Source organism: Paramisgurnus dabryanus, chromosome 4 (genome assembly GCF_030506205.2).
Source record: "Paramisgurnus dabryanus chromosome 4, PD_genome_1.1, whole genome shotgun sequence".
NCBI lineage: Eukaryota > Metazoa > Chordata > Actinopteri > Cypriniformes > Cobitidae > Paramisgurnus > Paramisgurnus dabryanus.
In genome coordinates, this window is record NC_133340.1 from 2151253 (window position 1) to 2176688 (window position 25436).

The 25436-nt window shown below is 38.0% G+C and overlaps 1 protein-coding gene across 3 annotated transcripts in view; it reads right to left on the reverse strand.

The window, feature by feature from the left end:
* Positions 1–25436, reverse strand: part of sh3pxd2aa (SH3 and PX domains 2Aa) — a 149137-nt gene that overhangs the window by 32542 nt on the left and 91159 nt on the right. For 2 of the 3 annotated variants that reach the window (XM_065295399.2, XM_065295396.2), the window contains exons 6-7: positions 22632–22657; positions 4240–4287 (exon numbers count right to left, since the gene is read on the reverse strand). In XM_065295399.2, coding sequence (XP_065151471.2) covers positions 4240–4287; positions 22632–22657 — 74 coding nt within the window. The remainder of the gene's footprint in view (positions 1–4239; positions 4288–22631; positions 22658–25436) is intronic. The other variant, XM_065295397.2, reaches the window with a different exon arrangement.

Genomic DNA, 25436 nt, shown 5'->3' on the forward strand with positions numbered 1-25436 from the left:
TTTGCTCCCTTACTCAGTTTTCACTCTCTCTCTCTCCTCCCATCCGGGTGAAATGGGGGGAGAGGAGAACGCCAATCAGGGCAGACCACTCTCCAAACCTTAAATAGAAACATATGAGTAGGACGAGTGAAGAGAGAGAAGGAGAGATAGAAGCCGTGTTTATGTGAAACACAAGTAGAAAACATTTCAGCTGGGGTTTAAGCTGCTTTCCTTCATCCTCTTTTGCTTGCTCTCTTTCGCCAGACAATCTCTTTAACATGTTCTCCTCAATCTATGACTTCATTTGTTGTGTTCGGCAGACCCACGGAGAAACTTTTTTTATACAACTTCTGTTCTTCTATGAAAACAACTGCTTATAATGAACAAAGTGGATTTTAAAGTCAACATAAACATAGTTTATTTTTATAACGCACAAGGCAATAAATAGGAACACTTCATTTTTGATTACCGTGAAGCTGCTTTGGCCCCATCTGCCTTGTATAAAGCTTTATACAGATGATTTGATTTATCGAACATCCTTTAGAAAAATTCACTTTGTCTATTTTTCACTTGCATTAAGCTTAAAAACTTAAAAAAACTTTCTTCAATTGGTAACTTTTCACTTAAAGTGAGAAAGTAAAAAAACATTTTTTTTCCATTTCCTTTTTTTACAGTGAATAAGCTCCGCCTCTAAAACAGCACTGATTTTAGCTGATGTCACAAAGATTTTTTAGCCCCACCCCTTTAACCACCTGACTTCATTAAACTGGAATGCCACTTCGTTGAAAATAAAGAATAACACATCAAACGTTTCTGGTTTATATTCTGGTTATACGTTCGTGACTTTCTGCGTATTGTTATTAAAACTTCAAATAACATATTTTAACTTAACAACTATTGCTTCAGTTTTTTGAATGTTCAAACAGCTAACACTTCAAAAAGCTTTGGGGTTGTTTTCTCTACATTTTCATGGAGTGGTTTTCTAGAAGCTGGAAGTCAGAATCAGAAATGTATTAAATGTTCTTACATAAGTAGTAAATGGAAAGATCTACCCGATGTATCAGAGATGTTGTTAGGTTAGCATTTGTCAAACACACAAAAACATACACTCTTACTAAATCAGATTAGAATAAACAAAAACTGTTAAAAATTGCATGACTATGTATTGCATAACTGTATTTATAGACAAAAACAAATCCATAAATCTTTAAAACATTACTTCACATTTTCTAAGAACCATTTACTTTTATTTACCCAACATTCAAAATGAACTGGAGAAGGTATTTAATAAATTGTTGTAATGTTTGTATAAAAAATAAAACTGTTAGTTTCAATCCTTGATTCTGATTGGTCAATAGCTGTGTTTTATTGTAAATAAAATGACCACTACACCCAACAATTGCATCCTAAATTGCATATTGTGACATTAGGTACTGAATTAAGATATAGTACCTACTAGTGTTGGGCGATATGCCCTTATTTTAAGATCGTCCTATCGTCAGTCAGTGAGATCGCTGTTACACGTTACAATCAGGGGTGGGGCAATAGTTTATTCATGTATTTATTTTTTCATTTTTACTTATTTATGACAAGTCACTTGATTGGTGGACATAAAGTAGCTGATTTACTCTAATGGTGCATTCACACCAGCCCCGGTAGAGGCGGAAAAATGCGCTGTTCGTGCGTAGTTGGACGCTTGAACATGTGAGTTTACTCGCTTTATTTGCGCGTGAAAACTGCATGTGAAATTCTAGTCATTTGAGACATTCACGCGGAAATTTGCGTTAAGGGAAGGGGCTCCGCTAAGACTCCGCTCGCTTCCTGTAATCACGTCACTACTACAGCAAGGTCCTGATTGGTTAACGCGGCACGGAAATCCACCGAAGTTCATATTTTTCAACTCACGCGTTTCCCGCAGCAAGAATTCCGAATCGCGTCTTTGCATTGACATGTAAATCACTTCGCCTCTAACGCGTTTGGTGTAAACCCTGCATAAGGTCAACACTGTCATGACGAAACCTTAAAACTGATGCCATTAATCCGAGCGCATCTTAAGCCCAGGCACTCTGAAATTTCCTGCATGCCAGGGAGCGAGAACAACAAACTCGCTGGTTTAAACCTCTGCATGCCTAAAGCATTGTTTATACTTGACGCGTCCGCATTAGAGCAAATGTTTCCGCGCATTTCTGTCCTTTCATTTGGCGATTAACGAGTTATAATGTGTTTTAAAAATGAATGAATCCAAAATTTGCCAAATTCCATGACATTCTGCAGTTAATTACATTTTTAGGCTTGGATTTCGCGATTCCGCCCGTGTTTTCCGCATTGCGGAATAGGGCCCTACACTTTGTTGGGAAGTTGAACTGCTGCTCGCGCTCATGTTTTCTAAATGCCGTTATTTGTCGTTCAGTCAGCACCAGTGTTACAATGCCCTCTATTGGTTAAACTGCATCAAACATAAAAAGCGCATGAAGCAAACTGTCAAAAACTGCATAGCCTACTAGATTATTGTTACACTTGATAGTTCGGAATCGAAAATCAAATCTTCAAATCGCGATTTTGGTTTAAAAACAATTAATCTTGTAGGCCTAATGTCCACGTATGTGGACATCCAGGTCTTAGGAGGTTAAACATGTTACAAGCACCAGGGTTGTTCCAGCAATAGACTTCTATCTTCTTTGTGTTTGTTTTTGACTCGATTGCTCGCGTCACCCCCTGTCATTTAAAAAAAATAGCGCAACAACGAGCGCGTCAGCGCCTCGTCTGTTTGTTGAGACATGCGCGTTTAGCGGAAGCTCGCGTTGCGGACCAAAGCGCGAGTATAAACAAAGTTTACAAGTCCCGGTGCATGCAAAAAAAAGGAATCCCCCCGCGTTACCAGCTCTTTTGAGCAAAGTAAAGCCCACAAACCCTCTCATGCGTAGAAAAGAACGCCAAGTGCATGTTGATGTGAAACTACGATGATCATTAAAAATTACTATCGCCAACTTTCATCATGAAAGCCTACAATCGGCCATATGTCGCACGACTGTCGATTCATTATAGTATCGTCTATCGGCACAACCCTAGTACCTACTCTTCGACCGTTAAAACAGTAAGTACTAAATAGCATGAATATGGATAGTATGAATGAATTCGGATATACTACATCCGCCATTTTGATACATCACGTAACATACATCATCGTAACAACAAGTTAGTCATTAACTTCTAAGCCTCTCCTTCTTCTTTGGATAATTCCTCTCCCGAGGGCTCATGGGATAGTAAAGCGTCCATCAAATGAAGATCTTGCCCGAAGTAGCAGGCCATCAGGGTACTTTTCGCCTCCTGTTTTTTGAAAACTATGAATTCCATTTTAGCCTACTATATTGCATGATAATATTTTGGATGCAGTGTCTGTATCACTGCACTGCACCCTTAGCAATGTAAACATATGTATCAACGACTTCACATCCAGCAGAATTTACATCCATTTAATTAAGAATTTCTCTGAAAACTTAGGATGTTAAGAAGAGTTGATGGTAGATGAGAGGAGAAACCATGCGCTCTGTATTTTGTCACAATTACCACCAGGGACGATAACTCCACAACGTTGTGTCATGCTAACCCAGCAACATATTGCTCAACCCAATGCTTGTGGCTGTACTGAAGTGAACTGTGAAATAATCTGTTCACATTCACTGCAGTTTGTGCCAATGTTGCAAATACTTCACAGCTTTCTAAAGGAACAAAAGTGTCAAAACACATGCTGTGTATCTTACAGGTTTCCTTCAGCATCAGTTCAGCATCTTTCTTTGGATGGTTTTAGCATGAATTAAACATTTAGAAAATGCTAAATGATGCAGAATCAATGTTTTCCTCTATTTTCCCGTAAATAGACCAATTATGAAGGGCGTGTGTGAGAAGCATGACGGATATGGGTCGTATAACTGTGAGTGTCAGCATTTTCTTCCGAAAAACCGAGAGCATTCCTTTCTGAAGTGTTTACAGTATCTGCAGGCCGTAGTTGGTAGAATTTCCTCAGAAGAGGAAGAAGAACATTGAGACAATTGCATGCAAATAGTTTATACAAAGTGAGTATTCAAGATCTACTGTATTGGCTTTCTTGTTTAGCCGTATTAACATTACGAGGAAAGACAATGAAGTCGATTTTGGGAAGTGGGAATAAATGTATGTAAATGATGAAATGAAAGACCAGACAAAAGTGCTTGAACTTAAAAGTGCAAACAAACACATACTGTACATATAAAGCATATATACCTGAGGCTTCACACTTGCTCGGACTGTCCTGAAGTCCGTACATCCAAACTGAAGGCAGCAGAAAAGAAAGAAGAGAAAAAGAAGGAATGAAGAAGCAGTAGTTATTAAGGAAAGTGTGGAAAAAGACACAGAAGTCAGAAGTTTATATAAACGTCAAAATATACAAGTTAACGCAAATTCATTTTAACGCCACTAATTTTATTAACGTGCAATTAACGCAACACACAATTTTTTGTTGACCCTTGGTCTAGCCCATAGTTAAGACGCAGCCGGACACCGGGGGTCGCACAATGGACGAGAAGCGCCATGCTCCGTCGCGCCATAAATCTAAAACCAGAACACATTACTTTCTATGAATGTACGCACACCAGCGGCTATATGCTGTGACTCTGAACGGTGCTCAAATCAGTTTAACATTAAATAATATAATATGTGTCCCAAATCGTTAGCGATTAACATTGGCTACTAAGGTATATTTAGCATTTTGAAGTAGACGCTATCCGACTAAGCTCGCGCTATTTAATGTCAACTTCCGGTGTACGATAGCTCCGAGTTGTCCTAGAACCAGCACTTCTCGTCCGGTGTGCAACCCCCTTTAGACGTGACCCCTGCTGAAGTCTGACGTTTTCATAATAATAAGAACCTTAAGCTTTTGTCTAGCCAATCCAAAGCTCTAAATGGTCACTGAATGATCTTTATTTGTATGTTTTCTGAGAGGTGTACCGTCCTAAATGCTTAATCTAATACAAAAATGCGTGTCCATCCCCTTGTGCATCTGACATTTGTGACCCGTCACGGAAACCAGGGACTCAAGTCGCCAGCACAAGTTTCGAGAAAATGAGAAACAAAGTTTTTTTTTCGAAATTTGTGATTTTCGTTTTATTGCAGAATCTGTTAGTTGAGATCACGAAGAAGCCTCTCCATGTTTGAGATAGCAGTTTTTGTATATTTAAAAGCGTACATTTTGCGGTTAAAATAGGCTTGTTTTTCTGGAGATTCTAGCGTGCAGCGGGGGGCGTCATTGTCTGTGTGTATATTTACATACTGTATAAGCTTGTGTTTTCGCCTCCGCCCCCAAAGGGAACAGCGTGACTACTAAATAAGGATAGTTCGCCCAAAAATGAAAATAATGTAATTAATGACTCACCCTTATGTCGTTCTAAACTCGGAAGACCTCCGTTCATCTTCGGAACACAGTTTAAGATGTTTTATCGTTAGATTTAGTCCGAGAGCTTTCCCCTTCATTGAAAATCTATGTATGGTTTCCATGTCCAGAAAGTTAATAAAAACATCATCAAAGTAGTCCATGTGACATCAGTGGGTCAGTAAGATTGTGTTGATGCATCGAAAATACAGTTTGGTCCAAAAATAGCAGAATTACGACTTTATTCAGCATTGTCTTCTCTTCCGGCTCGAGCGTGAAGTCACGTGACTGTAGTGACGCGCTGCCCTGTTCCTCAGACATGTTTGCTAAGTTTTTTTTTTTTTTTCAAACTTATAGCCTGCGTCTCCCCAGACTGTAAAGCTCGGGCGCACAAAACAAAAGAAAAATAAAAGAAGCTGGGGCGGAACAAATAACAGTCAGCCGCATCGTACGTCAGCCGCGTCACTGACTTTATGCGGCGCCGCGGTCGGATGACGTCAAAGTACCGCGAGAGCTCTTCAAGAAATCTTACGGAGTAGTTTAATTTCGACTCGCTCTCGCGGTACTTTGACGTCATCTGTATGTCAGTTCTTGCAGCGCAGCATGAGTCCAAACACACAGAAGTTACACAGATATAGTTGTATTCTTCATATAATTGGCTACATGTTTTGTCTATCAATATTTTCCATGAAGTCATTGGCTGATGGAGGAACGAGCGAGCCATTGGTAACATCTCTAAAGGATGTCACGTTTTCGACGGCGCTGTTTGGATGATCTATTATACTACTTCCCTATTTTAAATACAAACTTTGAAGGCGGGTTCATGTGTTTAACGGAGTGTACGCTCATATACCCTTACATGTTACGATTTAAATAGTCTTCAGATTATATATTATATTGTATTACCAGACATTCATGCGAAATCTGATGTAAACAATCTATATTTCACGGATTATACGCATTTGTGGACAAATATGGTCATTGGATAATCTGAAACAGACTGGATTCGACTTGTGATCCCCACAAAGGTAAAAGAGTCATGTTTATTTTTGCGGGTTGTCATTTGGTCATAAAATACTACATATGGTGCTAGAACATCTCAAAAAGGGTTTTACAGGGGGCATGGCTTAGCTAAATGAGATGTAAATGAGCCCTATTGTCTCCCCCAGCTGAAAAGAAGAGTCCCTTTCGTCTCGATTTTCTCGGTTTGAGTATTTCTGAGTTCCTATATTCAAATGGCCACAACTTCTCCAAATCTTATCAGATTTCCATGTGTTACACATCGTTGGAAAGCTTAGAAACTGCACTTTCAGAATCTGTGAATAACTCAAAATGCCCAGATCCGACTTGTGTCCCTACTTTCCGTGACTGGTCACATTTTGGTTTTGGTTTTAAAACATGCAGGGATTAGAAAATAAAGTGCAGGACTTGCTTGATGTTAAAAGAGTTACTAAAAGAGATAAAGTTCGGATTACTAAGAGCGACAAGACTCAAAAGCAATCTTCCTCACACATCCGAAGCGCTTGCACACAAACGGGAGTCACGGCCCGGGTATATAGACATCTACAGAGAATTACAGTTTAAAAAATATCAAGAATATAGGTTTAGGGCCAGATTTACTATACAGGGCGAATTAGCGTGACAGCGCAATTCCAAAAAAGCGCCGATGGGAGTATCTGCGGGTTATTTACTAAAAAAGCACAAATTTAATAACACAGCCGGAACAGCTGATTTCCATGATGACCAACGCAAGTTACTAAGAGCAGCTTCGAGTTGTGCCGCATTACCACCTTGGGTGTGCATTATTTTTAACTCTTTCACCGCCATTAACGAGTTATCTCGTCAAACCGCAATACCGCTATTATTCGCAGGTGGCGCACTTCCGAAACGTATCAAACTTGGAAGTATCGCCCTATGGCAAACAGCTGTATGTCCGTTTATGTTTTAAGGATCCCTCTGCATCTGATCTCTATCAAAAGTCCTTTACAAAAATGGAATTATCTCAGCTTTTTGCTCAAAATTTGGTGCTTTTGAAGAAACCTACCCATATTTGAGACATAATAAAAAGAGAACTAATGAAGGTAGGATGAAAAGCAGAGGTCTGTTCATTTTTTGATATATTGTATGTTTTTATATTTAAAGAAGAGCATTTTCTGGGAGGCATTAAACTTTTGTGAAAATCATGAAAAATGCTGACGGGGAAAAGCCTGTCGTCAATTATGAATTACATAGTGAATAAGATTAGCCGTCAACATGTTGCTAACAAAGATTATTTTGTTCAGTGGACTTAAAAACTTAAGTTTATGTCCAAAATATATCAAAAAGTTTGCTCAACTTGCCAAACCTGAACAAACTATTTTAAAAGTAAACAAGGGTTTGTAAGTTCTCAGCATGCATTGCATCATGTTATAAAACTTATTTATTTTAACTTATTTAAAAAGATGACTGCTTTAGTGTTTGCTGGCTGTATTTGTTTTATAGTAAATGATGCTTGAGGTTTGTGTGTTCAGTTTTGAAGTCACTGTGAATGATGCAGTGATGTGAAAAAGCATAAACATGCATTCAACATAAACACCTTGAGCAGTTTACAAATATTAGAGACAAATATTTTGGTCTCTCTTAACGACAGTGTATATAATATAACTGAAATATTATGTAAAAGTTAAATAAAAATGTAATCTTTGGAATTTATTTGTATTGAAGGTCCTAGTTGACCAAATGAGAAATTTGTTGATCGATTAGTTATTTTAAGTTGGCTCATCTGATTTTTTGTACTGAAGATAAAATAACTCAGACATTAATCAGTAAATTAAGTCAGGTAAAATACTTGGTCCGAAAATTGAGTAAACAAGAAAAATATAGGGAAAATTAGTACGGTACAAAGATTTTTTGTAGTGCTGGCTTAAGATTTGGATTTGCCAAATGTCCCACTGACTAAATGGCAACTAGTGCAAGACCTCACAGCTTTACAGAGTTATTAAGCAAGACGCCATCTGGTTACAATACCCATAAAGCATCACATGATGTTGAACCATGTTGATGTGACTGTGTGTGTGTGTGTGTGTGTGTGTGTGTGTGTGTGTGTGTGTGTGAGTGTGTGTGTGTGTGTGTGTGTTCTAACAAATCTATTAACTGAAAAGCAAGTATGTCTGACTTTAACGTGTGAGGCCACAGCACAGTATCCTAATATCTCTATTATCGTAAACACCCACACCAGACTCCATCAGGAAATTACATGTCACACATCACCATCAATAACAAATGAGGCCGAAGAGGAAAGAGACATGTGCTGAAAAACATCACTAAGGGTCACGTGAACAAAAACAGCACATAAAATTAGGTGTCATTTAAAGGGGCCATGGCATGAAAATCTGACTTTTTCTGTGTTTAAGTGCTATAGTTGGGTTCCCAGTGCTTCTATCAACATAGAAAATGTGAAAAAGATCAACCCAGTAACTTAGTTTTGGTAAACCATTCTCTACAAGCATATGAAAAAATAGGTCATTGAAATTTGGCTCTCCTTATGATGTCATAAGGAGCTCTTATTATAATAATACCACCCCTTAATCTACACTATCCAACCACAGCACTGCCATTTAGTTTCAATTGCATCAAACCACCATCATTGTGATCAGTTTTGCATGTCATCAGCTCATTTGCATTTAAAAGGACACACCTACAAAGTGGCAATTTTAACATGTTATAATAAATTATCTATATGGTATTTTGAGCTAAAACTTTAGATATGTGCTCTGGGGACACCAAAGATTTATTAGACATCTTAAAAAATTATTGTGACATGTCTCCTTTAAATTCAACAAACAATGAAGCCAGGCCGAATTCATACCTCCGACCCCACAGGAGAACCTCGCCCGATATCCGTCCACCCTAACCATTCCAACCTCTGCATCCTAATCCATTCATTCCTCACATTTTTTACCTCCAACACCCTATGTGATGCCGTGCTGCATGTTAACACAACAAATAAAACTGTAAAATTTGATCCGGACAGCTGTTACCCTTTCATGCTCCTCCAGGATCGGTCCCCGCCCAAACTCTTTTTGAGCTTTGCTGGAGAACGACCGGCACGGTTGGTGAATCAGTCAGAAAAATGTCAAACAAATGCCAGGTTTAAGATCTTTGTCTGTGTTCGCCTTTGATAAAAGCACTGACAAGTTTCAAAGCAGATCCCTGAAGATATCAAACCAGAGTTCAGATGTTAAAAAGCTATTAAAGTCAAGTCCAAAACATTTACTCTTTATTACTTAAACCTTAAAGAAAAATGAAAGACGTAATATTAAGGACTATTCATATTTGCAAAATTTTTACTTTTTAGTACTAAAGGTCATATTTCCTTACACTGAAACTTATTAGAAATCATACTGCTGTAATAATAATTATTTGCACAACCGTGTGGATTTCATTTTTATTTACTTTTCACAAATTGTTATGCATACAATAACTTTTGTAAGACTTTGATGTCCCGCTGTGGTCTACACAGTGTGTCGATGTAACATCAATGCTGTCCGAATCAATTATAAGACGTTGCAAAGGCTATATACAAAACTACATTCAGTTAAACTTGTACTTTCCAAGGTTGCTCTTTGGGTCAACATTGGACTCCCTTAAAAAAGCATTCATGGAGTTTAAACCTAATGGACTGAAGTTCCACGGAGATTAAATCCTTACCAAATGCTCAACACAACCCTGCGTAGATCCTTCCCCACAGAGCAGCTCTTCACATCTGACAGATATTAACTTTCCACCTTACTGACCTTCCCTTCACACAGACGCACTGAAGTACTCACTGTTCATGAACATACAGTCAATCCCTCACAAACTCCCACCCATGAAAAACACACACACGCACGCACGCACGCACACACACACACACACACACACACACACACACACACACACACACACACAGAGTAGTGATTAAGCTCAGGTCACTGTTGTTAGAAGTCTGTTTTGGTTTCTCTCACTGTAATTTATGTCTCTTTTCTGACCCCAGACCTTCAATCTCCCGCTGCGTTACAGGACATGTTCATCTCTTTCTTATTTTTTTGTGAAAGATTTTTGTGTTGACCTGTTCTTCAGTATTATGGTTCCTATATAACTTTTTTATATTTTCTGAAGAATTATAAAAAAAATAATGGAACCACTGATGGCTAAGCGGTTCCCCAAGTCCCTCTTTTTGGTTTTGAAGTCAGAGTTTGTTTTTTTAATGACGTGAACACTATTTTCCAAATTCAGGTGCACAACCGCAAACCACACCCAAGTCTACCTAAAAAAGGTGGTATGGGGTGCGGTTCTTGTGAAAAGTTCTTGTTTTGGTTCAATTCTTATGAATTATAAAATATGCACCATGATGGCTAAGCAGTTTCCCAAGTCCTTCTTAAGGGGGTTTCAAACTAGCACTTTTTGGTTTTGACGTCAACGGTTTTTTTTTTTTTTTTTGATGATGTGAACACTATTTTTCAAACTCAGATGCACACCCGCAAACCACACCCAAGTCCGCCTGAAAAGGTGGTATGGGGTAAGTTCTCTGTTGAATTATTAAAAATTGCACCACTGCTGGCTAAGCAGTTCCCCAAGTCCCTCTTAGAGGGGTTTACACCGGCACTTTTTGATTTCTACATCAGAGTTCATTTGTTCATTTATTTATTTTTTTTATTTATTTTTTGACGTGAACACTATTTTCCAAACTCAGGTGCACACGTGCAAACCGCGCTTAAGTCTGCCAAAAAAGGTGGTATGGGGTGCGGTTCTTGTGGACAGTGCTTGTTATGTTTTTTTTTCTTATGAATTATAAAATATGCACCATGATGGCTAAGCAGTTCCTCAAGTCCTTCTTAGGGGGGTTTCAAACTAGCACTTTTTGGTTTTGACGTCTACGTTTTTTTTTTATGATGTAAACACTATTTTTCAAACTCAGATGCACACCTGCAAACCACACCCAAGTCCGCCTGAAAAGGTGGCATGGGGTGCGGTTCTTGTGAAAAGTTCTTGTTTTGGTTCAATTCTTATGAATTATAAAATATGCACCATGATGGCTAAGCAGTTTCCCAAGTCCTTCTTAGGGGGTTTCAAACTAGCACTTTTTGGTTTTGACATCAACAGTTTTTTTTTTTTTTGGATGATGTAAACACTATTTTCCAAACTCAGGTGCGGACGCATGAACCGCACCCAAGTCCGCCTAAAACAAGTGGTTTGGGGTAGGGTTCTCTGGTTTGCTGCTGATATAAATGCAATCGCAGTAAATTGCGAAAGTGAACTGCGATTAATGATGCAAGTGCGTGCCAATTTACACTGGTAAGAAGTGGGAGTGATGCATTGTAAGCACAATTTCTTGTCGTTTCTGCTTGCCTTGGCAAACTTCGGCAGACAGTCCTCTTTTTTGGTACAATTGTATTACTTTTGCAGAAGACAGGCGCAAGTGGGTTCCTATATTTATTCTTTGATGACAAAACAAAAGGTTAAAGTAAAGAACAAAAAGGGATGCGAACAACTCCATATTGGCTAGAAGTAAAGTCCCATTTTTATGCATGTGCAAGGGTCCGCGTACATTTCATTATCAGAAATGTATGCGAGCACTGTATGTGGATTTTTGTAACCGCACTTACAGTAAGTCGGACATGAGCATACAGGAGAATGCAGTATAAAGGCCAGGAGATGCATTGTATTTTGTCGCAGTGCTCATGCATCGAACATCTGTCTACACGCAGGAGTCAAATAAACTTTGCAAGGCTATGCGTTCGAACATGCACGTTCGTTCACGCACACGTAAAAAAACAGACTATACGCTGGGCTATAGCCACTGCAACATAAGTACACCGCTACATCTGGATGACAGAAGCGTACCGCGGTTCGGACCCAAATAATATTATGATAATATAATGTGAACAGAGCCTAATGGGGTAAGGGGGGGCAATCGAACTCGGCTTTTGATCTAGTAATCAAATCTACATTATTGTTGATCATGGATCCCACTGAATATACAGAAAGAGACAGAAAGAGAATGAAAGAGCAAAAAAGTAAACCAGAATGAAATGTGACTGTACCGTATGAGCTAAATTTAAATCTGAATTTAGATGTTTCCTGGAATGGGCATCCTTAGACATGCTGGTCTCTATGCAAATACGGTGTTGTTTTGAATATTGTAAATGTATCCAGTCATTGGTGATGAAAGCTCAGTGTGCAGGCAGCGAATCAAGAAAACATCAACAGATGAAAATCAAACCGTATGCTGACCAACTGTGTGATGTTTGGAAGGGAGGTCAGGAAAGCTCACACACAACAACAGCTATGCTGATGTATGAGTGTGACTCCAGGAGTTATGTGTGACCTTCTGTATATTTACTCGTCTTTCCATTTAATGACATGTATACTGACTTGTTAATTACTGTAGTCACCAGACTGCTCTGCATAATCTCTCTAGTTCAGTTACAAGTTAGCACTCAAGAAACGCTCTTCATAGAAAAAAGTTTTTGAAGAATTGTTTTTGTGTGCCTGTGTTGTTGGATTTATGTATTTCAACTAACAGCTCTTGGTGCATGGAAGTAGTTTTTTAATGTATTTGAATTTGTTGTAGTTTTTAGAAAACCAAAAGCTAAACCAAAACCGTAGCATAGGGGTGGGCGATATGGGCAAAATATCATATCACGGTTGTTTTAGGAAACATCACAATTTCACGATTTTATCAAGGTTCTTTTTGTGTTTGTTACTATTTTAACATTACTGAGCCTTATTACACGGCTCTCTGGAATGCTTGATTCTGATTGGTCAGTTGAGACATTTGCAGGTTCGTTCTTTTCAAATAATAACCGCTCCAAAATAATAACGCATAGCCGGACTACTTGCACGAGTAAAATCGCTCCGCGCCAATAAAGATCAATAAAGATTACGGTCTGTTTGGCGCCATCTTGTGACAAACACTCGACAACCACGACAAGACACAGGCAGCTTACTGAGACTGAACTTGACAAAATAGAGCATGACAGCTACGAAGCCAACACACAAAAAATACAGAATGGGCATTAAAACTTCTCAAAGACTGGCTAAAGAGAAAAAAATGGAGACAGACAAGTATGAAGCAGAGGATCTTAATAAGGTATTACGATCATTTTATGCATCTGTGCAAAGTTTTGCGGAAGGATAAAAATGTTAATTTAAAACAAATATGCCAATAAAATTTTTCAAATTCATATTGTGTCCAGTTTTTTTTTCTTATGTGGCAAGTAGCCGTGTAATAAGCGGGATAATGTAGAGGCAGCCGGTAGTTATTGGGAAATAAGCCCCTTCAGTGTGATACAAGACCCTCCGCTTCGCGTCGGATCCTGATCACACTGTCGGGGCTTATTTCCCAATAACTACCGGCTGCCTCTACATTATCCCTTACTTAATACAGCCATATGCCATCCTGGGATTTTTAACGACCACAGAGAGTCAGGACCTCGGTTTAACGTCTCATCCGAAAGACGGTGCTTTTTGACAGTGTAGTGTCCCCATCACTATACTGGGATGTTAGGACCCACACAGACCGCAGGGTGAGCACCCCCTGCTGGTTTCACTAACACTTCTACCAGAAGCAACCTGGTTTTCCCAGGTGGTCCCCCATCCAAGTACTGACCAGGCTCAGCCCTGCTTAGCTTCAGTGGGCAAGCTGTCTTGGGCTACAGGGTGATATAGCTGCTATGATGTCATAAGGAGCTCTTATTATGATAATACCACCCCTTAATCTGCACTATCCAACCACAGCACAGCCATTTAGTGCAGAGAGAAAGAGAGAGAGAAATAATTCACAACAAAATTTCGTTATATGTTTTTAAAAGAAATATTGGAGACGACTTGAGCAAAAGCATCCATTTGCTCTCCATTTACACTAAAAGTAGGATGGAGAAATAACTGCTATATTATAGAGATATTATCTGTGAAATAAAAACATTGGAGACAGCTAAAAATATTCAGATCTGCTGAAAACATTCATCTAATACCTAATACAAAGACCTTAATGCACTTATAGCCCCTCAGAATGTGTTGAATGGTCTGAAAAGGTCCTAACGTTTTAAAATTGAGTTCTGCATGGATATTTCATTCCAGTAAAAATCGACTGCTTATATTCTCAATTACTTCAATAAAACTACTTACCAATGAATATGTGTATTTTCTAATTGAATAACTTTAGTCCTCATTTAATTTAGTTTATTTCTAGAGGGCAAGCTTCCACTTACTCATCGTCTATACTCAGGGGCGTCATGCCCATTCAAACTGAGGGGGCAGTTGCCCCCTTGGTTTTTTGAGCATCAAAATCAAAGAAGCGCCCATTAATCTGTTATTTGTCTTTTAATCTGTTTACCATGCACAATATTATTAATTCTGTGCTGAATCCTTGTCACTTATCGGAGATTTTCGCCGTTTTGATAGTGTTTTGATCGTGTTTTGATCGTGTTACATTACTTCTGGCGGCAGGCGCTGCATTCAGCGCAGTCGCTGACGTCATCAACGTCTGAGCGCGTTCACGAGCTCTTTGCTGTTGCTGCTGCATTTTGCTATCTGAGGAATTAAAACGTGTAAGAAACTCTCACAACAATTCCAAACCCCAGTACGGTATTGTACAGTTAACCTCATCTGTGTAGAAACTTTATGGTTTAAAATTGGACTGTCCCAACGTTATATTAGTAGAGATTTCTAGATTCATCTTCTTGGTACAACGGCAAAGTTCGCCAGAATTCACGTTAGATAATTTTCGTTGTTTATAAACTTTATGGATTTAAAATTACATTCATTGTATAGGATTATGCAGTTGTTGTGCAAAATGCATTGACACAATTTAAAAAGTCATTTAACAAAACGTAAATAAACAAAACATGCCATTCCAGATGTAAATACGATGCCAATATGTCATTATTCCGATTGAATAGTATTTGATATGAAAGTTAGTCAACACTTTTATTTTGGAGGTTTTTGTCATGAAGGCAGGAAGGCTCAAAATAGTGCCATGGAAAAGACTGAAAGCTCTATAATATTTCATTTGATGTCCGTGTATGCATGATGGGAGAAACAAAGCTTTTCGAAGCTTCGAAGCAATTCATTCAAATTGATTCAGTTTTTCAAAGCAGTTCGAAACACCACACACGCTGGCGACCCCTGCTGGTCAAAAGAGTGTAAAAGCAGATATGTCCAAACATTTTACACTTTTTTTACAAAATAATAGGAAGATTTTTATTAAAATATGTTTAAAAAAATATTTAACTTAATTAAGACATAGTTAAAAGTGTATTATGTGTTTTAGTTTTATTTGGGGCAAACAAATCATTAAAACTAGCTACCATTTTAATAATGCACATTTTTGTCATTAAATCTGTCTATAAACAAAAAGTAGACAAAATAGTAGTGTTATTAGTCAGATCGGACAAATGTTTTATGAACTTTCATAATAAAACTGACCCGAGTTCACCTAAACATATTAGACACTGGTCATTTGTGATCAACTCCCCCTAGTGATGAACCATCGGATTTTCGAAACGTTTCGAAACAGTTATGACGTAATGAAGCCTCGTTTGCTAAAATCACGTGACTTGGGCCAGTTTGAAACACGCTCCGAACCACTGATTCGAAACAAAAAATTTGTAAATGTTTCGAAGCCTCATGAAGTAGTGCTTTGAAAACAACCATCACTATGTATGCACACATTTCTGTAAGCTGTGCACACTGTGCCCCCCAAAAATTGGTGCATGACGCCCCTGTCTATACTCATCTCACCCGATGCAATATTTCCTCTTGAAGGAAACACAGTACACACACACGAATGGCAGCTTGCCCTCATATTTCTTAAAAAAATACAAATCTGAATTAAACTTTCCCTTAATTTTCCAAAAGCTGGCAATAAAAAAACACATTGACCTATTTAAAGCCTTTCCTTTCATGTAGTACATACATACTGTACATAACCATGTGCATTTATCTGGAACTATTCCCCCTCCCCTAAAAATCCCATCTGTTTCACACCTCTCTCTCTCTCTCTCTCTCTCTCTCTCTCTCTCTCTCTCTCTCTCTCTCTCTCTCTCTCTCTCTCCAGAGCGCCAAGTCTTGCATAAACAGCATAACTAGTCTGACGTCACACTGAACCCACTCTGCCATGTTAAATGGTGACCAACTAACACCCCATTTCAACAGATCCCTCTCACTCTGGTTCTGCCTCTGCACATCTGGGTCTCACACAAGGACGAGAGAAAAGATTCTTTTCCAAAACCAATTCCAATTGTATGCAATCGAGCCGACATGAGATATATTGCGCTGTGCTTACTAACAATCTACAGCAGGCTTTCATTGCAAGGTTAGGTAAACAGTTTGGTGAGGTTATAAGTAGTTTGGCGATGCTTTGTGGTAAGACGGGGGACTTGTTTTAACTCGGAGGGGGCCTTTAACAATGGATCATTACAGTACAATGACACACACACACAGAGTATAATTCAATAACATTATGGCATTATGGTGGGGATTTGCACAAACAAACTGCATGACCCAAACAAACTCTTTACAGTACAAAACCTCCTATCAACAATTTAAACCACTTTGATGGACTTCATGTTCCTAACACTTTTTTTTAAGGATATCAACAGTTCGTATTTCAAGTGATCTAACATTTTGTTCATGCTTTTTATTTAAAATGATGCCTTTCGTTTGCTGGCTTTTCATTTTCAATGCTTTTTGGTTTTGAAATACTATGTTAAAAGGGGCATTTCACAAGACTTTTTAAAGATATGAATTAAATCTTTGGACTCCCCAGAGTACATATGTGAAGTTTTAACTCAAAATACCATATAGATATTTTATTATAGCATGTTAAAATTGTTATAATGTGCCATTTTAAATGTCCTTTACATGCAAATGAGCTGATGAAATGCAAACACTCACACAATGATGGTGGTTTGTTAAAATTGAAACTCAATTGGGCTGTCATTTATTTTTTTCTCTCTTTCTCTCTCTCTGTGAACTAAATGGCAATGCCATGGTTGGATAGTGCAGATTAAGGGGCAATATTATTATAACAATATCCCCTTCTGACATCATAACGGAAGCCAAATTTCAATTACCTATTTTTTCACACGCTTGCAGAGAATGGTTTACCAAAACTAAGTTTTATAGCACTTTATTTATGGAAAAATCTGATATTCATTTTTTATGTCCATTTTAGTAATTTAAAGTCTTTGTATGATTTCAAGGATGTGTGTTACATTAACATTTTATGCATTTGGCAGACGCTTTTATCCAAAGCAACTTACAGTGCATTCAAGTTCATTCATACATTTTATCAGTATGTGTGTTCCCTTGAAACCATCACCTTATGCAAAATTCAACAAGGTGAGCTACAAAAACATTGCATGTACGTTTTCCGTTTATTTGCTTTTTGTAAAAATTATAATTATGTGATTTTATTTCATTTACAATAATTGCCAATATGCCACACTTTTATTGGACAATACACCCAATAAACCCATCAGATTACATTTTTTTAAGACCCAAAGACCTCAGATTGGCCTGTTAGGTCTAATTCCATAGGAAGAGACCATCTTGACAAGCAGATGGACACATAAGCTTCGAATGGGCATCTAAATCTGCCAGAAAACTTCTTACGTCTTCTTACAACAAGCACTTATGTCAGTCTAAATACAGGAACCACCTGTTCTGAAGTTTAGCGCCAAGAGGATTAGATCAATTGGGAAAAATCATGGTAAGACTGACATGCTTCATTAGCCGTAGATGGGAAGCCCTGAGGTCTTGGGTCTTCCAGGCTTTGGCTAATGAAAGGGGAAGTTACAGCGGGGCACTTTACAATGGGGCACTTTACAACTAATTTGCCGTTTAGCAGACTATTTTATCCAAAGCAAGCAACAGCACAATTACTATAGGGCTAATCCCCTGGAGCAACCTTCTGTCTAAGTGCTAACCTTTAACAACAACCCATTACTGCACATTTGATCGAAGGTCAGCCAAAAGCAACTACAGTGCTCCTAAAGCTCCAAAATTTGATGTTTGCAGAGTAATGGGTTGCAATCCCAGGAAACGCATGGACTTTGGGAAGAGCGTGTGCCAAATGCATACAGTAAATGTACTGTATGTAGGTTTGGATTTAGATTCAAACCTACAATCTTTATTGCAGCCCTTGTTTTTTTAAACCATTAGATGAGACCAACCCATAAGCCAGACATTACCCATTACATTAGGCTTTGCTATAAACAAAGCACATCCTATACATCCATCAAGCTCTCCAAGAGACAGCTCATTTCTGCCTGTACAGACTCACTGTTGCCTACATGCTAAAATCTCATTTCCCAGCTGCTTGGGTAGTTTCCACCTGCTAAACCCCCAATTACGATGAGAAACAGACATCCAGATGTTCAGACTGACAGAAGACGAGTGCAACCGTCCTGAATTAGTCTATTTAGGAAATCTCCAAAACAAGTAATGATGACAGATTTTTGATGTAGAGCGCTGAGGTAACAAGGCAAAGGTCATGAGTTTGATTCTCAGGGAACACAAATACTGAAAAAAGTTTATTACTGTAAGTGGCTGTGGATAAAAGTTTTAAACACAGCGGTTCTGTGGTTTTCTTACAAATATCAAACATAACCTAATGTGGCATATAATGACATTTATTGAAGGATAATGTGACCAATGCATCAAGGGGTGGATCAATTTGGCCATAATATCTACAAACTCTTTGGGAAATTGGAGTACATGACTAAAGTTTACGTTTGATTCGATGTCAAACTCTGGCCGAGGATAAACAGACAGCTGGAATTGCTCACAGCGTCACGTCAGCTGGTGGTCAGATTTTTATCCAAATGTTTGCAGTTTTCCAATGTGGATGTGTACACAAACAGCAAACAGATGATGAATGAAAACACAAATAATATTTGGGTCAAATGAGTTTTATATTTGAGTGACATAAATCTGAATTAAGATCTAAGAATAGACCCTTATATGTTAACCAAAATTGTATGTTTTATCCACAAGTCGTATCAAAATCTGGTCAAGTATGTTTGCTTATCCTATTTGTGTGGAAACAACTGAAAGAAGTTAAATAAAAGTTGAACACTTGTTAATGATATTAGTTTTAGAAATACCAGAATGAAATGTTCACTTCTCCCAAAAATATTTTTCCACTTTTCTCCAAAAATGCTAAATGTGCTGAGAGAATATGCACACTAACTAAATATAAATACTGTACTATTCTGAACTCTGGTAAAAATGGTTTTAACAATACAAACTAAATCTGAGAGTTAAAGGGACACTCCACTTTAAAAAAAAAAGCTCATTTTCCAGCTCCCCTATAGTTAAACATTTTATTTTTACCGTTTTGGAATCCATTCAGCTGATCTCTAGGTCTGGCGCTAGCACTTTTAGCATAGCTTAGCATAATCCATTGAATCTGATTAGACCATTAGCATCGCGTTCAAAAATAACCAAAGACTTAAGATATTTTTGGCTGCAGGAGGCGCAATGATATTACGTAGTGCCCGAAAATAGTCCCATTAGTTACTTTCAATAGCAGGGGACTATTTTCAGGCGCTGCATAATATCATTGCGCCTGCTGCAGTAATGTTACGGCAGCAAAGTCCTAGATTATTACGCCAGAATGTCCCTGTTCCTGGCCATATCTGCCTAGAAAATCACAACTTTAAATTTTTCGTCAGTCTTAGTACACGATGTAACTACAGAAGAGTCAAGTTTTAAATAAGAAAAATATCGAAACTCTTTGGTTATTTTTGAGTGTGATGCTAATGGTCTAATCAGATTCAATAGATTGTGCTAAGCTATGCTAAAAGTGCTAGCGCCATACCCAGAGATCGGCTGAATGGGTTCCAAAACACTAAAAATTTAAATGTTTAACTCTAGGGGAGCTGGAAAATGTGCATATTTTCAAAAATAGTGGAGTGTCCCTTTAAGATGTTTTTTGCGGGCGGGATGTGCAGGGTGGAATCGTGATGTCTGCCAACAATGGCGATGGATGATGGCATCATACATTGGCCCAAACCTACCGGCGACACAAGGGATAGTAACCATTGGTGACCGGATGGTGACACTATTGGTGTCCAATGACGAGACAAAGTTAAAAAAGCAACTTTATGCAAATGATGAGCGACTTTCAAGAGCGACTACAAATGGGAGTGAAGCATAAAGTTCATGTCATCCATCTTTCGTCATTTCCTGAGAGGACGGTTACTTATTTGTTTCTAAGTGTTACTAGGACAACAAGAATTAGGATTTCATTGAAAGAGACAGGTGACACACAACGAGAATGTAGCTGGTAGTGTGCACACTGCATAAGTTTATATTAAATGTAAACTTACAACCAGGGTTTAGATGCTACTACACAAATGTTAGGGGCGTTTCACATTCCGTGTCTTTTGCGTGCACAGATGCATTATTTTGAATGTAGACGCACGGCAAACGCGCTCAAAGAGCAACGCTCTTGCAACACGCATGCTTTTTTCGGCAATCCTGGCAGTTAAAAATACTTCAACTTTTCAAAATGCCGCGTCGGAAAGCGCGTTGGAAACAAGGAGGAAAGCAGTGCAGTTGCATTTTCTGCGTGGTTTTAGATGTGAAATGGCGTTTTGGGAGACTGAAACCGCTATTTTTTGAAACCGGGTCCTTAAGTGGATAAATCTGAAATCGACACCCTTGCGGTTTCGTGTGTACAGCCAATCCGTATATTTTGTGAACCGAAAACGTCATCACATCACGTGTCGGAAGCGCATGCTCAAAGTCTTCTTCTCCGTATGTAGTGTATATCTACGGCAGAATTACAGCACCCCATACTGGTCTGGCATATATACTACACCGCTTTCAGTCGGTTTCAGTGATGTTGAATGGTTTCGTGTGTGCGCAGATATCTTGAGACGACAGCGTGTTTACGGATAATTTTTTTAGAACGAGGAAACAATGATCGGAAAGGGGAATGCACCGGCTTCGTGTGGACAAAGCCTAAGTTTTGGCTTGTGAAAAGTTGACATAACTAATAAAATTAAGTTGACATTGTGAAAATTTAATTTTTAAGTTAAAGTAACATAAAAATATATGTTGATTTGACATAAAATGCTGCTTTTTACAGTGTATGGTTAGGTGTTTGAGTAAGGGTGTTTACTCTGGAATGGCGTGAAGAATAAATAAAGAAATATGTTGAAATATAAAACTATGTGGATCCAAAAACATCTTTCATTTGGCAAAATAAGGTTGGGAAAAAATCCTTTAATTAATAATTTAAGAGAAAAGTGCTTTTGATATTTAAACTTAATGGATGCAGTTAAAAGTGAACTCCATTACAACCCAACTGTTAATAGTTTTTGCAAATGGATTTTTATCTGAAAAAGGACTTCTGAAATGATTTGGACATTTGGACTTCGGAAACAAAGTAAAAGCAAACTCCGAAATGTTCTCATAGAAAATGATCGTGCATGTAAAAGCAGAAAGTAAACAGCTCAAAAACGGAAAATGTTTTGAAAAGGGATGTGTGTGGGAGAGGCCATGGAAACTCCAATGGTAATTCATATTTATATTACATAAGTGATCAACAGACAATGTGTGTACATGTGTGCAAGTAAATATGCATTTGTCAAGTGCAGAATGTCTATTTAGTCACACAAACACATCCTAGCTTCCTACGCTATGGAAACTCTTAATCTTGTCATAAATCTAATGTCACATATAATTATTTACACAAACATTTATAAATATACAAATACATTTTCTAAAGGAAAAAGAGTCAACCTCTGCACTGAGGACACTTTAACCTGATGTATTTCAATATATCTAAAGAAATGCGCTGTTTTAAAGATAAAAGCACCGTGCCAGCTGCTAAACATGAACCGGTTGACGGTTTTAACTTTCTACGCACACCCAAGCTTTCATTCAGACAAATTGCCAGGAACTGCTCTGGCACTGGCGTCCAGTACAAATGCGCATACTTTCATTTGACGTTCCTCCAAAATCCACCACTTATTTCCAAAACCTTTACAGCTGACACCCCTGCAGCTCCGCAAACCTCTGAGTCACGTCCAAATCTCAAAAGAAACTCAGCCGTGATGCAGCCGAATGCAAAAAAGCAAGTCATTCAGTGCTGCAGGAACACGGAGGGCATGCCGAGTAGTGAGCGGGGCGGTTGGTACAATTCGGTAAGTAATGAGTAAGCCAAGTTTAAGACTGAGGTGACATTTAAGAAACAAAGACATTTTCTTACCTGACTTCCGTTTGGATCCATAATCCCTGTAAAACAAGCAACAGCAGAAAGACATAGTGAGTTGCAGTAAATCAACGTCCTGCGGTAGACAGCTGTCACACAGACATACACTCACACACACACACTACAGATCCATTGAGAGCGAGATGTGTGTCAGGACAGGGAGCAACTTTGTGCGTTTAAATGGGTGTGTGTTATGAGCGAAGGGACCAGCTGCTATCTTGACAATATCTGATCACGTGACCCAAACATAGCCGTGGCTCTTTCCATCCCTTCATCCCCCCGGTCATCTCATCTGTTGGCTCCGGGATAAAATGGGAGGATCCCTTAACACGCCCCAATCGATAGATTGGTGACTGACGCTCAGCTGTGACTTATCCATCAGAATTCAAATCAAGTTAAATGGTTAAAGGGAAAGCACGAGACAGGATGTAGGGATGTATTCGTGGAGAGCCAATACAATTTACCAAATGTGCACAGAGGACACAAAATTCAATACTATGACTTGTAGTAGGCTTGACACTAGGCATGGGCTGTTTTGGCAGTATGATAACCTTAAAGGATTAGTCAATTTTCTTAAAAAACAAATCCAGATAATTTACTCACCACCATTTCATCCAAAATGTTGATGTCTTTTTTTTTCAGTCGAGAAGAAATGATGTTTTTTGAGGAAAACATTCCAGGATTTTTCTAATTTTAATGGACTTTAATGGACCCCAACACTTAACAGTTTTAATACAGTTTAAAATTGCAGTTTCAAAGGACTCATTTGGCAAGAAAAATATATATATATATTCACTTTTAAACTACAACTTCTCGTCTTCCTACGGTCCTGTGACGCGCCAGCGCAACCTCACGTAATACGTCATCACAACAAGAGGTCACGGATGACATATGCAAAACTACGCCCCAGTGTTTACATGTGGGGAGAAAGAGGACTGTTCCAACATTGTTGTATGTCGAATGATACTAATTAATGTCTTTTGTGTCAGTTTATTGTTTAAAATGGTCCACAAATGTGCGTTTCATATATGTAACACGTGACCTTTCTACGTCATTACGCAATTACGTGAGGTTGCGCTGGCGCATCACAGGAAAGGAGAAGTTGTGGTTTTAAAAGTGCATATTTTTTATTTTTCTTGTCAAAAATGACAATCGTTTTGTTAGATAAGACCCTTATGCCTCGTTTGGGATCATTTAGAGTTCTTTGAAACTGCAATTTTAAACTGTATTAAAACTGTTAAGTGTTGGGGTCCATTAAAGTCCATTAAAATAAGAAAAATCCTGGAATGTTTTCCTCAAAAAACATCATTTCTTCTTGCCTGAACAAAGAAAGACATCAACATTTTGGATGACATGGTGGTGAGTAAATTATCAGATTTTTTTTAAGAAAATGGACTAATCCTTTCAGCAAAAATCCCATTGTTTTGCCATTGCAACACTAAAATGTGTTATTTTCAGATGTATACAAACAACTTTTTAAATGGACACAATAAATTTCATTTTTAAGCAACAAAATGTATGCTGGGTGAAAATAAAGCCTTTATATGAAATTTTCTTTCAAAAAAATATTTTTGCAATATATATTAAATGTAAATAACGTGACTTAATGATTTAATACATTTTGTGTAAACCCAGCTCATAGCTTGCAAACGGTATTACAGAAAATGTAAAACCTCGACAGTTTAAAACCTTTGAATACTTTGAAAATGGTATACAATGCCGGCCCATGCTTGACATAGTTCCTAATATTCGCTAGGCCAGACTGTGGTCTGAGTTAGATATGGCATGGGTCCCTCTATTATTTTTAAGATGATTCACTATGTTAACTCTTTCCCCGCCATTGACAAGTTATCTTGTCAATTAAGAGAATCATCATATGCAAGAAAAAACGTGTTCCTGGTGAGTTTTATGGTTATCTGTAATACAGCAATTATTTATAAAAAAAAAACTGAAGCAAAAATTTATTAATTTTACACTCCGTGTATGTTTTGATAATCGTTCTGAATCAGATCTTTCACAAAATTCCATCACAAAAATGTAATTATTTCAGCTTTTTGCTAAAAAAATATTTTTGAAGAAAATTACCCATATTTAAGAGTTTATACACAGAGTAAAAATATAGATAGGATGAAACGTTATTTTTATATCGTTTTGTTTGTTAATTGTTTGTTTGAAAGCAGAGGTCCTGTTCTTTCATTTGATATATTTGTATGTTTATATATTTTCCTGGAAGGCATTTTGTGCAACTTTTGTAAAAAAAAAATGCTGGCAGGCAACTTTAAAAAAAAAAAAGGATGATGGGGAATGAGTTAAAAATGTATGTCTGGCTAGTTAAAAAAAGAAATAGCACACTAGAAAAGCTGTAGTTTGAGGTATAATTTGCTGTGTCAAACATTTTACAGTATGTGAGGTTACAAAAAATTACGTACACCACCTGATAAATTCGTACTTTTTACACATAGGTCGCTCGTGCGCAAACAGCAGAATGTAGTATGTAGCCAAGGAGATACATTGCATTTTGTTGAACGTTGAACGTCTGTGTACACGTACGACTAAACAGTACTTTTTTTAAGGCTGTGCGTTCGACAATGTGCGTACGTTCGCGTGCACGTAAAAACAAACTATACTCGAGGCTTTGGTCACCTTGGATAAAAAAAATGTTACTATGTTAATGTATAGTTCACTGCTATTGGGAGTTGTTTCTCCAGTTACCATTTGAAATGGGAGAAGATTAAATACTTTACTACATGAAATACATTTTATGAACGCACTCGGATCCTACAACACAACAAATAATGTCTG